General features: G+C 44.6%; 1 protein-coding gene across 3 annotated transcripts in view; it reads left to right on the top strand.

Moving 5' to 3' along the window:
• The window catches only part of PLBD1 (phospholipase B domain containing 1), a 227,825-nt gene that overhangs the window by 178,919 nt on the left and 32,678 nt on the right, over positions 1-16,228 (top strand). For all 3 annotated transcript variants that reach the window (XM_085601437.1, XM_085601436.1, XM_085601435.1), the window contains one exon: positions 4,913-5,053. In XM_085601437.1, the coding sequence (XP_085457563.1) occupies positions 4,913-5,053 (141 nt within the window). The remainder of the gene's footprint in view (positions 1-4,912; positions 5,054-16,228) is intronic.

Raw genomic sequence — 16,228 nt, 5'->3', positions numbered from 1 at the left:
CAATGCCAAAATCAGGTTTGAAACCATTCTCAACACCAGATTTGGTGCCTAGCTCACCTATACCATCACAGGAACAGCCAGATATTAAACACAAAGGATCTATGTCAACCCTTAACAGGCCAAATGCTTTCACACACACCCACAGAATAAGCCCACTTGCCAGGTACATTCAAAGATTAAAGCTTAGTTTTAAAGCAGTCATATCTGAGGAGCTTAACGCATTCTCCATACCTGAGAAGCATATGCCTAGTGATCCTAGTCCACCACCATAATTAGTGACACACTCTCTCTTATTGTCATATTCAGCGCACACTGACTCGGATACTGAGCATGTCATGGGCATCCCTTACATCTATGAATACCCCTTCCCTCAGACACTGGAGATGATCCATAGCATAATTACAGCATGGACCCACAGAAGGACTCAATTTTGGAGACCTATCCAGTGAAACCACCCCCATCAATTGGTGAAATCAACTTCTATTTAAGATTTCAGTTGTTAAGACAGTCATGGAAAATTTAATATTAGTTATCCCATCAAGAACACAACCAGTACCTTCTTGCGTGGCTAATGTTGTTTTATGCAGCTCATTTGGCCCACTTTTGAGTTGTTACTTTCCTGTCAACTGCAATTCCGTTAATGGAAAGCAGCCTTCCTTGTTGCAATCACATCCATGTTGACTTCCTTGTGCATTTAGTGAATTGGAAGCCCTAATGGTGAAGGCAACTTTCATTCAGGCCCAAAAGATCAGGTTGTTATAAGAAAAAACCCTAATTTTTATCCCAAGGTTGTCTCCCCGTCCCATGTTTATGAAACTATTGACTTACCAATCTTTTTTCCACATCTCAGTTTGTTGGAGACGCAGCATACACGTTGCCATCATATGTCAAAAGAGCCCTCATTTATTACATTGACTGTACAAAATTTATTTAAATAACAAAGCAACTCTCTGAAGCCTTTGTACAGTCCCACTTGGGGCAATCCTACTTCCAACTCCGGTGAACAATGGCTAGTTAACTGTATTCTATTGTGTTATGCCAAACCTAAGCGTACATTTCATATTGTACCCAAGTTACATTGTGCGACCAAAAAAGGGCTCACCATGGCCTTTTTTTTTAAACATATCGCTTGCAGAAATCTCTAAAGCTGATACGTGGTCTATTCTGCACACCTTACCAAAGCATTATTGTGGAGACCTATATGCCTGAGTCGAAGCACAAGTCTGGCAGACTGTCCTTTAAACATTATTCCAAACAGCTTCATTTGCTCTCAACCCATTACTTAAAAGGGAGAGTACTGATTTTCAACCTAAGAAAAGCATGCGATCTACAGCTTTACAGACTGCAAATTTAAAATGTTACTTATTGGTAACTATTGGTTTGCAGCCTATAGTGCCATAGATTCACTTGTGCCCTCCCACTTTCCCAGATGTGAATTTATTATTTCAGATGTCCATCACATGTTAAACACACATTATTATTATATCACCAATGCACCAGTACACATAAACTTTCCTACTTCCCTTCCTTCCTCAATACCTTTTCACCCTTTGAAAGGGGAGGGAGGGTAGAGGGGGTTGTGGCTGAGACACAATCTTAAGTGGTCTTTGTCCTAGTGCATTGTGCGCTTCTAGGAGTGATTACGAGTCACCTTGAAACCAAAACCTTTTACTTTGAAGAAGATAATTATACCTACTTGTTATTCACTGTTTTGTAATACTATTTAGGCAAATGCTTTGCTTCATGGATCCGCCGGTGGTCAAGGTGAGCTTATAGTCACTTACATCAAAGCATCCCTTTGGCCATTCACCTAAACAATAGATATGCACCGGGGTCCAGATATTCAAATATGTGGCATGCAGAGTATTTGGGTGGGATCAGCACCAACAGCACTGCAGGAGTGCTATCAAGGAGGTAGATTCTTGGTCCCAATAAAAAGCCAAGGGGATGGCTTGAAACATGTATACCCTTGAGAAGGAAGGTAAATAGTTATCCACCTTTCCCGCTCCCCTTTTTTTAATCATACCGACTAGAGCAGCCGCGGCCCGTGCAGGTAAGGGTGGGGGGGGGGGGTGATTGGACGGACGATTCAATAATTATTTTCCCTTGTTGCCTGTCGAAATCACCCCCACCTGGCCCCACTGCTCTTACCTGCACGGGCCGCGGCTGGACTAGAGGCCAGAATAAATACGTTTACCTACTCACCAGGTATTTTTAAGGTTTTATTCCACATAAACCCCCCCCCACACTCGTATTATCATAATTATACACCAAAGTTATACATCTATGAGTTCTCCCTTGTAATTTGCGCATGCCTTGTTCCTCAGCAGAACAGGATGGACCCGATGATGAAGCATGCCACCAAGGGGCAACCCTGGTGGGTGAGGGTTATAGAAGAAAAGAAGTGTGTTTTCTTCACCTTGTGGATGGTTATTTTGCAGCAAACTGAGTGGCTCTCTATATTTAGGTCACTTATCAGTAGGAGGACAAACTCCCCTCTGCACATCTATCGCTGCCTCATTTTTGATAGCAGTATAATTCTCTGTCAAACATACAGTGCTTATTAGATAAGAAACTGTTGTACAGATTGACTGACAACAGTATTCTTTGTGTGAGGTGGTTACTTGGCAGCTGTGCTGTTCTGTTATGTTCTGTGCATAAGGCGAGAGTGTCCAGCATTGGGCTCTGCAGGCCCGAACCTTGTCAGTTTTTTGCGCTAGCCACATGGTACATTTACATGCAATGCATCAAAATGGTAACCTGTTACATAGTTGGTGACTGGACCAACATAGGCAGTTTAAGAAACTTTTCACTCCTCCATGGAAGAGTTGTTGAAGTAATACGAGTAATGTCCATAATTTAAGAAAATCATGCTTTCACAAAGCCAATAGGTCCAGCTATATTATTTGTGAAAGTGATTTTTGAGTTTGGCTAATTTGTGTATGTGGCATGGATGGATGCATGGGTGAGTGTAATAATGAGTCTACTCTTGGATTAAGGGTTGAGTACATGGATGGATGAATGAGTAAGATATTAAATGGATGGGTAGGTACACGGCGAGCAAGTTCATAGATGGTCGAACAAGTGAGAACGCTGATATATGGTAGGACCAATTGCTGAGTGGATTCATGGATTAATGATTTGATTATTGATGGATGCAGACCAGTTACAGCAATCATACAGACTGAGGTCTCATACATCAATAGAAATAGTGTTCTAAAAATATCACAAAGTGTATCAGACCAGATTTGCAAAATTACTTAGGAGACTTGGGTGTGGGCGCTCACTCGCACCTTAGTTTATTAATACTTGCACATGTTCAGATTTGCAAACACATCGACATAAACATTATATTTACTAATATTAACGCAAGCACAATTTTCTGTGTAATTGGCAATGTTTATGTTGATGACACCATACCCCTTCTGATCCTTCCTCTGCAGCGATTTCACTAGCTGTTTTCTTTGTTTTGCTTCCATCTGCACAGTAGTACACTACCACTGACTATTCCTAGATATCCCTCTGAAGTCAGTATATTGGGGGCAGTACCTTAAGCCTTTACTAGTGGTCCCTCTGAAGTCCATAGAAAGGGTGCAGTACCTCAATACTTTACTAGTGGTCCCATTGAAGTAAGGAGAAGGGATGCAGTATCTCAGGACTTTACTAGTGGTCCATCAGAGGTCCACAGAAAGGGTGGAGTGCCTTAAGCTTTCCTAGAGGTCCCTCTGAAGTACACAGAGGGAGTAGAATACCTTAGGGCTTTACTAGTGATCCCTCTGAAGTCCGCAGAAAGGGTGAAGTACCATGGGGCTGTTATAGATGTCGCTCTGCACTACCTCAGAACTTTTCTAAAAATCCATCTAAAGTCTGCAGAAATTACGTAGTACCTCAGGACTTTACTACTAGTCCCTCTGAAGGCCACACAAATGGTGCTGTACCTTAGGTTTTTACTAGAAGTCTCTCTGAAGCCTGCAGTGAGGCTGCAATACCTCAGGTCCTTACTAGAGGTGCCTCTAAAGTAAACAGAAAGGGTGCAGTACTTTTTCTTTACTATTGTCCGCAGAAAAGGATGTAGTGCCTCGGATATTACTGGAAGTCACCTTGAACTCAGCAAACTGTAATGTTGCAGTACCATAGGTCTGTCGTTACTAAAGGCCCCTCTAAAGTCAACAGAGAGGGTGCATTATTGCATGACATTGCCAGGGGACTCGCCAAAGTAAGCTGAAAGGATGCTGTGCTTTGGGTCTTTTCTAGAGGGTCTTCCAGTGTCAGCAGAAGGGTGGAGTGCCATATTGCTCTGTTCACTCAGAAGCCAATCCATACCACGTATGGGGAAAAATAGCAATGTGTAGTCCAATCCCCCTTAGCCCTAAATTGTCAAATTTGCGTTCAATCATTTCTGCCTAATACCTTTCTAATAATTATATTAAATAAAATATAAGCCAGTGATCCTATGGGACAGAATTGGCTGTGGAACTAGCATGGCCCGGAGTGCCTGGTGGAAGGAGCATCAAGGATCTCATGGGGCAGGTAAGTCCCAGTGGCCCCACAGATGCTGCATTCAGGTCCTCAATTGTGTTTCATGTCGTTTGCATAAGCGTAAACTCTTGAGTTCTTTAAAGCATGACCATGTGTATGAAAGCATGTATACATGCGCACAGATTCACAACAAGAACCTGTGTCTACTAGAACACTCGCCCCTATATTAATAATACTTTCTTAATGATCACATTTTGCAATAAATAAAGTATGTGGATCCCTGAGAATTGTCCAGGTAAAAATGGAAAAGGTATACATTTGTTTCTAAATGATTTCTCAATGCAGTAATGCCCATATTATGAAGTGACTGTTTACCAGCGTTAGGGTATGGGTATGATCTGCCTCTTTAATCCTCCCTTGTAACTTCTGTCAGGAACGTACAACAACCAGTACATGATATTGGACCTGAAGAGGATAACGCTGAAGCAGGGCATCGCAGATCAGGCTCTTTACATCGTCGAGCAAATCCCCACAAGAGTGGAATATTCAGACCAAACCGAAATCCTCAGGAAAGGTGAGACTCTATGGGTTTCATTGATAAATTATATTTGGCAATGGGTTACTGCTGTTAATTTTCTCCTTACTTTTGACAGGCTAATGAACATATGTTTTGTGGCCCAAGAAAGGAAAATGTATGTGCACAGTTATCCCATGTCCAGCTTTTTCATAGTGAATCGCTGGCACAATAAGTTAGTGATACATTTTTACAAGGTGGATTTTTTCAGATAGACATTTGCACAAATACAGAATTAGTGGGAGACATAAAATTAAGTTATTTCTTTTAGTGGGATTTTGGTTGTATGTCACTATATGGAGTGCCGCTATATTGTGGGGCTCCACATTGTACGACTGCTTCATGGAACATTACATTGTATGGGGTGGGAGCAAGGTAAATCCATGCCCCCCTCTGTATTTTTTAGGTCACAGATTTCTTAATTTATTAACCTAGATTTAATTACGCAAGTGAGATGGCAACAAGTTTCGAAATCTCTGTCTTAAAATGGATGGGTTTTGACAGAGGAACTTTGAAGTTTGATTGTGTGACCGTGATTTGAGTCCTCGATCATATATTTTTGATGGCGCATAACTGGAAGTGGTGGACTTTTAAATCCATTACATTTTGGCAAGTTCATGTACTTACATCTGGGGTTTATCGATAGCCATAAGACATTCTGATGTGCATTGTAGACTGGCATTTTTTGCTGCTTCCAAAGACAATATGTGTTTCCACATTTCGTAGGGTCTAAATGCATGATAAAGTATGCCTAATAAAAGAAACTGGTCAAATGTCCATCTACCTGGATGGTCTGATTTACTTACATCTTCGTTAGAGATGATTTTGACCAAGGGGTTGTGATCTGATGGTGTACATGGAAAAGCTTAGTTGAGATATGGAGAGTCAGGGCTTGTGAAATAAATATCTTGTCTAGTATAGAATGCTGTTTGTGGGGGGCAGAGTAAAACGTGAATTCGGAAATGTTAGATCCTGTAAAGCTTCAATTACCGATCAACCCATATGACTGTATCAAATGTAGCAGTGCAACCCAGTTTTGTTTTGTTTTGTTTTTACGATAACCACTACTTGTATTAGTTGAATCGACATGAGAACCAAGGTTGACATTAAAGTCTTTGCATAGGATCAATAGATTGCCCCAGGATGCAAACTCAATAGGAAGCTGTTGGAATGGATTGGGGTAAAAATTATTGGCTCAATACACTGTACATAATGTGAGAGAAATGCATCTACCCATCAGGTCAGCTATTGCCCATCTTCCAGTCCTACCCCTTTTAAATTTTAAGTCCAGATGTTACCATGTATTAGAATGACCACTACTCTACTTGGATTATCATAGCCTGAAACACATATCCTAGGATGTGCAATTTGTATGTCTCAACGTTGGCCAGATGAACCTTGTGAATGCAGATTATATCGGGTTACATGTATAATAAGAATTTTCAAAAGAGACTGTAGCCCATTGACATTTCACCATTATATGCTCAGCCCTTGTGTGTGCGGTTTGCTATCGACATAACTAATTGATATGAGATTAAATTAAAAATTCTTACCGCTCCGTACCATCCAAATGCTTTAGTTGTTTTCACTGTGATACCTCCCCTCCAGCGCTTCCACTCCATTCTGACCCACCACCCCATCCTTCCTCCCCCACACACAAGTCCCCCAAACTATCCTCCCCACCTGTACCCCAAACTGTTGGGGCTGATGTGGCAGTCCACTCCCACAAAACATCCCTTCAACTTCCCTTTCCTACCATGTCCTTACTTTAACCACCAAAGTCTAAATAGCTATGGTGAGTGATGTGAAGACACTGGTCCAGACTCACCTAGCAAATGTTATATATTATTGGATCTAAAGTGTGATACTAAGAGTTATATGTCCTTATGTTCTACCCACTCGCCCCATCTTATCTATTTTAAAGAAGAGAGGAGGGTAGAAATTGAAAAAAAATGGGACAAAAAAGACAAAAATAATTGCAGAGATGGCTGAGATCCTATGTCACAACCATTATCAGTCTGAGAGTTGTGTGACCATTGTGCTAAAAGGTTTTTAGCGTTGGTCTCTGTTGCACAAAAGTCAGTGTGGCCTTTAAAATGGTTTTTCATTCGCTGGGCCTCTCTACATGCTGTAATGCGGGTATCAGGCAGCAAGGTTGCCATCACCAAGTTACTGCTGCCAGACACAATCCGATTTCACAAAAAATAACTATGTTACCCACTTTGTCTGAATTGTGGGTGTGGAGTCTGATATAAGAGTTGATTAAAGATTAAATTACCAACATAAATTTGAAGAGCTCTAGGCCAGGAGTCACCTTTGCTACTTTTAGATCAGACACGTGAATTGGTGGCCCTCTGTATTTGATAGCCAACATCTTATTTACCAAGACTGAGAAATGGTTGCTGTATCAAGTGTACTACGAACACTCGTGAGCCCTCCCCCTCACTGCCTTCCGGAATACCAAGGATTCTGAGATTATTTTGCTGCATCTGTTTTTTTTAGATCTTCTATTTTCAAACAGAGATCCTTGGTAGGCACGTCGTGTTCACGGGTTTACTGGTCTATAACCTGTGTTTTAGTCCTCAAGACAAGATATCCTTTGTTGAACTCAGTCCTTCTTTTCTTTCCCATTGAAGTTAGCTGTTTAGATATTCTACTAACTACTATTTGTGTTTTCAAATGCAGGATTTTCAGCATGGCAGACTCTTTTTTTTTTTTTCTTGTACTAGTTTCGGTGCAGGTAGAGAAGATTGTAAATTAAAGATCGAGTTGGATGCTCTTATTGCTTTTGCTTCTGCCACTGAGTCTCCATTACCTCTCCACTAACTGATGCCTGCTGTCCCTGAAGTACCTGGTGGTGCTGCATCACGATTGCTTCAGCCAGATCATTTGTCAAAAGTCCCATTGTAACTTAGATCTTTGATCCTCATTCCCTCTCTTGCTTCTTTATTTAGACACTTTAGTTCCAACCTCTTGTAGGTTTTATCTATACTATCCATTACTCTTCCCAGCATTCCTCGGTTACAGAGTCTACAATGTCTAAATTGGGTGAATGATCACCTGAGTGCTCAGAAAGAGAAAAGAAAACGCCGGAATTTCATTAGATACTGTGTTCTGTGATGCAACTAGTGTCCTGCCCAAGCTTGATCAGATCCCATCACCCATCATAAAACCAGAAAAAGTTGCACTTGCAATTACAACACAGGTACACAACCTATCCTTGCTGCTTCTACATGCTCCAGATGTTGCATCAGTAGTGCTCCAAGCTCCATGGACCTTTGTAGGTTGTGAAATTCCTTTATTATTAAGAATGTTCCTGGTAGCCAGAGGTTGTCTATTTCAAGCTGAGGTCAATGCGGAGTCTGTATTGGTCATATCAGGGTTATTGGATGGAGAAGGCACCCTTGTGGACACCAGGGATGCTGTAGATATAGTGTGAGCACCCTGAATAATAGAGCTTGCGTCTGTCGCAGAGTTAAGACTTGACCCCTTTGTACCCCCCGACTCTTTGGAAGCAGAAAGAAAAAAGCCGTCTTTAGTTGTGCCAGTTTCTCCCGCTACAAACATATTTGCTGTGTCATGGAGCCTCGGTTCATTTATTTCCTGAGCATTCATTTCGACCTGGTCAGTAGTTATATTTTCAGTTGTAAAGGCAATCTGTGTGCTTTCAATTGTATTTGTGTCATGCTCGCTTTAGTGCAAAATAGAACTTTCACCCCAACCGTGCCTGAATCTCTTTGCAGACTGCAGTCTTCACTCCCCTGCCAAAATGCCAGTTCACCAGCAGGGGGCTCTGATTTCACTCTGTTCACCTCCAAAGATCCAGTTTCTGTAAAGCCACATGAGGAAGCAGTTGGGGTAGAGGCCAAAGCTGATCCCTGCAAGCTTCAGCTTTGACCCAGCTACTGCCCCGCGGATGGTGAAAAGGTCAGAGCTTCTTATTCTAATGCAGTCACTGGCGGGCTGAACCCATGTGTTCCATGTGCCCTGTAGCCCATTGCTTCTTGAAACCGTGGGAATAGTAGCAGTGTGCCCACAGCCTTTGGACCCCATTGACTGGAAGGCACTGGGTGCAGGAGAGCAGTGACGAACGAAAAGCTGTTTAACGCGGGAATGATGAGGGAATATATCGCCAGGAAAGCTAAAGACTGCTCTACAAAAGGATCAGCCTTTTTGTTCCATACATAGCTTAGTGAGGCCTTTGTAACATTGCTCGGGCATGTGGGAATAATGTCAAGGCCCATTGGCAGTGCCAGTTTATGGTCTGGTTCTGCTGGTAGCTCCAAGAGCAGTGTGGCACACCTCTCAGACAGCAGTTATCTTGGTAACCGTGAGCAGATCAACTTATTAGGCCAAAAACTAGAAGCTCAGATCTCTTTATAGCAAAACTTTGATCTAATTAAAAGTAAACTCCAACAATCTGTTTGGGATAAGGTTATTCAGTTGTCTCATAATAGTCAATTAAAGTTCTCTGAGAATAGTGAAGACATGACTCACCTTTTGTCCTCACATTAAAGAATCAGCTGATAGAAATGCTATTAAATCCATTAAGGATTCTGACGGTAAATTACAGATGGGATTAGAAAAGATCCTGCAGGTCTTTAAAGAGTACTATGGGATGGATGAGGGGGTTGATGATGATGACCTCGCGCAGAGGGAGAAGGTCTCCTTATACATAGATGACTTCCACCTTTACATGGCTGTGGTTTCTCAGAACAGGATCACACATGCTACTTGGAGGGCAGTCAGATGGTATGGGCCTATCCTAGACCCCCACTCACTGCTGGCACATACTGCCAGAAGAGGAGAAAGCGATGTCACTTGCAAGGCGCTTACATTCTCTCATCAGTTTTGTAACTTGGTGTAACAGACTTCCTCATCAGTTTGTGCCGGGATATTTTTCATTCCTGGGGTTACATTCATGGATATATTTTGATAGTATGGGCTCTTGTGTCTGCCTTCCAACTTTAACTTTTTTAATGGTACTATGCATATATATTTTGGAGTTAACTTCTTTATTCCACAACACACTTTAACTGTTGGACACCATCTACGTAGGTCTTGAGAAAGTCAAGTGTGTATGAAACACATATTGGGTATATGGACAATTTTTCTTGTGTTGTTTTGCACCAAATAGAGATCAGTTTCAAACTGAAAAACTGCTGGACTTTGTTGGAACACAATGTGAATTGGGTGCTCTGTTGCCATTTCCGTTTATCCTGTGTTTAGCAGGGGCCATTGAGGCTTTCGACTTGGATGACATCCTTAGGTGTCATTAAGTCTTTTCAGACATTGTAGTAGCACCGTTGTTTATTCAATTTGTATTGATTGCCAATATTAACACACGCCCATACTGTGACCATTAGATCCGCAGAAGTCCTTTCCACAGCTGTATTGTCCTTCTGTATTGTCCTTCTTTACCTCACTGATCCCGGAACGTCTCTGATGCCCCTCCTGGAGATGTTCAAGAAACGAGGGGACTACTTGAGTTGGACATCCCTGTCCCTCTGAAAGTGGTAATGGATGGTTTTAAATACCCAGGTATCTATGTTCTATGTTATGTCGAGCCTGGAACAATTCTGAGTTTAAATCTAGAGACCCCGCTAGTGACTTGCAAAGTGACGTTGCCAGATGGCATAAGCCCCTGCTGATGCTTCTCGGAAGAGCGACCACTTTCCAAAATGATCTGCCTCCCGAAACTCCTTTGCGTAATGCAAAACATGTCATTCCTGATCCCTGAATCCTGCACTAATGAATTTGAGAAAAAGATGCAAATGTTATGGGACGGGGCAGGCCCATGGATAGCTCTAAGAACCCTCTTTAGATCGCTGTACAATGGTGGGATAGCCACTCGACACTTCAGGGTAAACTACTGGCCCTTCTGCCCTCAGACGATAAACGGCTGGCTTTATGCCCGGGAAATGACCCACCGGTTTGACTGGGTAGATGCTTTATGGTCAAGTTCGCCTTGAAGCACTAAATACATGATGAAAAGACTAGATTGAATCTCGTGGCACCGGCAAAGTGGATTCTTACTGCTTGGGATAGAACAAGAGCACTTGTGGAATCGAATAGCTGGGTCACAATGGACACTCCACTATGGTAAGGTGCTGTGTTAAATGAGGTCTGCAAACCACAGGGTTTCACCTTCTGGGACTCGATTGGTATCTCCACACTAGGGAACATTGTAGAATACAAGACAATCACTTCTTTTGAGCAGTTGTAAGAGGAATACAAGCTCTTGCACATGCAGCTCTATAAATACACTAGCTCAGGCACATCCTGCGTGCCAAAGTTGAGCAGAATGAACTGCCTGATTCATCCTCTCTTGAGAGTGATCTACTGGGAGGCCTGTTGGGGAGGGTGTGTAGTTTCCACCATATACAAAGTTATAATAAACAATATCTCCAATCCCTTGGGAACCTTCACAGTGATGGGAATGAGATGTGAGGGATATAGAGGACAAAGTTTGGGAGTTGGCCTGGACGCTCCCCCGAGATATCGCGATTAGGGCAAGATTCAGTTTGATTCAACTTAAGGTCCTCTACAGGGTCTATACTGATAAGGCTAAACTCTACAATATGGGCAAAGCCCTCACACCTGATTGTCTGAGATGCCAGGGTGCAATGGAATACTACTTCTACACACTGTGGAAGTGCTTGGAGATCCAGGGATATTGGCAGATGATGCTAAAAATAACTGGGGACATACTAGGAGAGGACATCCCGCATAATCCCCAGTTTGTTTTACTAGGAGTCCCTGGAGATACAGATTTGCCTTAGAGAAAGTTATTGTTCTGCTGACTGAGTCTGACAGTGGGTAACAGAGATAGATATAGCCCAGATGTGGAGATCGCCAGCTTTACCAACCAAGATCAAATGGATTGCCGGAATGGATGCATGCATAGGGGCAGAAAAGAGCTAGAGGGTTTCCCAGGAAGTTTAACAAAGTGTGAGTTCTGTGAAGGGAATTTTATGATCTGAGAATTAATAGCTTACAGTATCCTCTGCTGCTATAAGTGCACACTGTATAACTGGAGAGATATGATCAACCACGAGGCTGAGGTTACGATTGATCTGTTGACATGACAGACAGACATGCTGTGGGGAGTTACTTGGCCCCAGAGGGGGCGACCTCTAGATTGTTTATCCATTAGCCTTTTTAATCAGCTAAGCGGGATTTAATTAGTCTATTTGTGACTGTCATGTTGTATGCTCATTTTATATGTTTGTACACAAAATGCTAATAAAAAACAGTTGGTAAAAAAAAGACTACTATGGACATTTACATGAGGAAGAGACCACAGCCCCTTTAGATGAGCATAATCAATATACAACCTTAGTGATCCCAAATGTAAATACTGATACTGAACGCAATGTCCTTGAGTCCTCATTCTGGACCAAGGAAATCTTTGAAGCTATTCAGTCACTGCCAGCGGACACGGTGGTGTTCATCTGAATTCTAGAATGTTTTATCAAGTATTCCCTCTAATCACTTCTAGGCATTACTTGAGCATATAGAAGAAGGTGGAGAGATAACTCTTTCCTGGTGTGAAACCTTTATTACTGTATTTCTCAAAAAGGGAAAGGACCGTCAGTTCTGCTCTTTCCATTGACCCATATCTATAATCAACTTCAATGGCAAAAGGTATTACAAACTTTTAGTGAATTGTATCGCAGCAAGAACAGCAGGCAGGGTTGATAGGATGCAGCATGCATTTGTCCCTCAGTGTGATACAACTGTGCATATGCATTTTGCCATTTTCATTCTTGATGTTGGAGGTACTCTGTGTCCCAGCAGGGATGATTACTCTGGATGCAGACACGGCCTTTGGCAGGGTTTCCTTTCCCTGATCATGGGAGACTTTGTCAGTCATGGGTTTAGGTATAAAAACGCTGTCCAGGATACATTTACAATAATCAAATCTCTGTGCCATTATAATCAGTATGAGAGTGATCTCCGAGAAGGTATTGATAAGGAGATAGGATGTCTCCTCTCCCATGTATCATTTGCACTCTACTTTGAACCCTACCTGCGACATCTGAAGATCTCAAGCCACTTGCAGCTGCTTAAAATTAATTCAGCTGCTTTCAACATGGCCACTTAAACTGATAATGTTGCTACTATCTGATTGATATATCTAGCCACAGATTCCTTACCTTTCAACTTCCAAGCGTCAGGCTGGATCCGGCAGATTTTTCTTAGCAGTACTCCTGCGCGCAGGTAGGTGGCGTCGGTTGGCTCCGCATGATGTCGTCAGCGTCGTGTTCATAGTTGTTTTGACGTCTGCATTGTCAATATAATCGCCACTCTGGAACACTCTTTTTTTACCACCCCAGCCAGCGCTGATCCGTTGAAGAAAGCTACCCCTGTCATTTTTTGACAGACTTTTTTCGACTTTTTATCAACTTCGTTGGTGTGTTAGGAGTCATGTCGAGCAAGAAGACTTCAGGGTTCAAGCCGTGCGGCGCCTGTCACGGCGCCATGTCGGTGACGGACCCCCATTTAGTCTGTCTTTGGTGCCTGGAGCATAACCACGACTCCAAGTGGTGCCCCAAATGCGAAGCCATGGCGCCAAAGGCTTTGAGGGAGCGATCCCTAAAGCTTCTCACGGCCCGGCGACCTGCACTGCGGAGGTCACGTTGTCGGTCTCTGTCCAAGTCTCAGTTGAGAGGAAGATCCAAACACTGCTCCGGTGAATAGAAGTCGTCGAAGTCAGGTAAGAGGCACCAAAAGAAGTCAAAGCGTGCTTCAACCTCGCACGTCTCGTGACGTGGTGGAGGAACCTCGGCGTTCAAGGCTCCGTGGATCAGGTGCCTGGGTCGGCTTTGCGTTTCCCACTCTTGCCGGGGCCGGGAGCGACCACCTCCCACCTGAAGGAAGTTTATGACACCATGTGTGCCATATTTGGGTGGACTGACCCTGCCTGCATGCCTTCAGGCCCTGCAGGCTCAGAGGCCGGAGGGGCCCATGCTGGCTGCTCCCGCCCCGGCACCATGGCCTCCAGGTGGACCCATTCGAGGGTCCAGACCAATGCCGGTCACATCTCCACAGCGACCTTACCCAGAGTCACGTCTGGCACCGAGGTCCTCGGCGTCGCTGGTCCCTCCCTGATCCTCATTCCCGATGAGATGGAGCCGGTTGGGTGTCCTCTGATGCCACGATTGGCGCGGACGGAGCCGTGCGGCTCCATGCTGTTTACCCTGCCCTATTCTGAAGGGTTAGGGATGGAGGAAGAAAATTAAGAGGGGGAGCAGGATCCCTTAGAAATCCCGCACCAACAAGATGTGGACTGGTACGAGGAACTGGATGATTCCAGTGGTTTGGACACCTCCCCAGACTCTGGCATGCTTTCCCCTCCTACCCTGGCTTTTGCCATGGTGGTGCGTAGGGTTACGGAGGTCCTCGACCCTCAGCTTCCTATAGTGGCGGTCAAGACTAATTGACAGCGGTCCTGCAGCCTGGGGTGTCTAGCCCGTAACCCCTACTACCTTTCAACAATGTTCTTTTTTTTCTTCCGCCAGTCTGGCATTGAGGTCGGTGAACACTGCATGACTTTTGAGCCGTTTCTCCCATTCCATATGGGATACGGTAGCACAAGTGCTGCCCAGAGTCTCAGAGGAGGACCGGGCTGTACTCTCCCAAGCTATCTGAGATGGGAGAGACACAGCTAAGTTCACCATCAGCTGTGGCTTGGACATGACAAACTCGCTAGGTAGAGCGATTTCCACAACCATGGCCGTTCGTCGCCACTCCTGTTTGAGAACATCTGTTTTTTTGGAGGATGTCAAGGCTAACCTTATGGACAAGCCGTTTGATGGCTCCCGTCTCTTCGGAGATAAGGCGGATGCTGCCCTTGAGTGCTCCAACGACTTTAGCCAAGTCTTTGGGCCTCACCACCACCCCTAGGGCTTCATCCACTTTTCGCCACTTTCATGGCTACGGAAGGGGCTATCAGCCGTGCCAACCCTATTCAGACCAGTGTGCCTGCAAGTTCAGCAACCTCTACAGGGCCATGGACACGGTTCAACCCAGCCCTGTGGGTCGGAAACCAGAAGTCGAGCCAAGCCACGCTCCTCTCCTTCACTGCAAAACCTTCCTAGTCCGACCCCCCAGGATCCCCCTCGGCCAGTTGGTGGCAGAGTACACCATCATCTCCACCACTGGAAAAACATTACATCGGACAGGTGGGTGTTGCAAAAAGTCCAAAGGGGCTACTCCCTCCCCTCCGAGACTGCTCCTCCATCTATGCCTCCAGTGTGTGATCGACTGACAGAGGATCACCTTTCTCTGCTCCACGAGGAAGTCAAAACTCTCTTGGCCAAGAGAGCTATAGAGAGGGTTTGCGGGCCCGAAGTAGACAGTGGTTGCTATTCCAGCTATTTTCTGGTGCTGAAGAAGGATTGAGGCCTTTGTCCTATCCTAGAACTCGGAGCCCTCAATTACTTCCTCAAAAAGGAGAAATACAAGCTGCTCACCCTTGCTCAGGTCCTGTCTGCCTTGGACCCAGAAGACTAGATGGTAACGTTGCCCATCGTTGCTACCTGCGGTTTATGGTAGTGCTCCCCTTTGTCTTCACCAGGGCCCCTCGGTTGCTCACAATGGTGATGGCGGTGGTCGTAGTCCATCTGCAGAGATCAGGGGTTCCAGCAGTTGTCTCCCACCTCCAGGCTATGGCGAACCTCCTGAATTCACTGGGGTTCACTATCAACGTGCCAAAATCACACCTGACTTCCTCTCAGACGCTCCTTTTATTGGAGCGGTTCTGATCACGGTGCAGTTTCGGGTCTATCCTCCCGAACGGCGAGTCCAGGATAGTCAGGGTATGATTCCAATGTTTCAGCCTCTACCCTGGATTTCGGTGAGAATGACTCTGAGGCTGTTGGGCCTCATGCATCCTGCTAGTGACCCATGCACTGTGGCACATGCGGGCTCTGCAGTGGGACCCGAAGTTCCAATGGGCCCAGCATCGAGGAAATCTCACCGTCCTGGTTCAGATTTTAGAGGGCACTGCGAGAGACCTGCATTGGTGGCTAACAGACCACGATTGGCCCAAGGGCAGACCCCTCTCCCTTCCCCACCCAGGTCTCACAGTAGTGATGGATGCGTCCCTTCTGGGATGGGGTGGCCATCTGGGGGAGGTTGAGATCAGAGGACTGTGGTCTCCGGTGGAAG

The sequence above is a fragment of the Triturus cristatus genome, chromosome 4_2, assembly GCF_964204655.1.
Source record: "Triturus cristatus chromosome 4_2, aTriCri1.1, whole genome shotgun sequence".
NCBI classification, from domain to species: domain Eukaryota; kingdom Metazoa; phylum Chordata; class Amphibia; order Caudata; family Salamandridae; genus Triturus; species Triturus cristatus.
The sequence above is the reverse complement of the archived record's forward strand: the minus strand, read 5'-3'. Positions and strand labels throughout refer to the sequence as shown.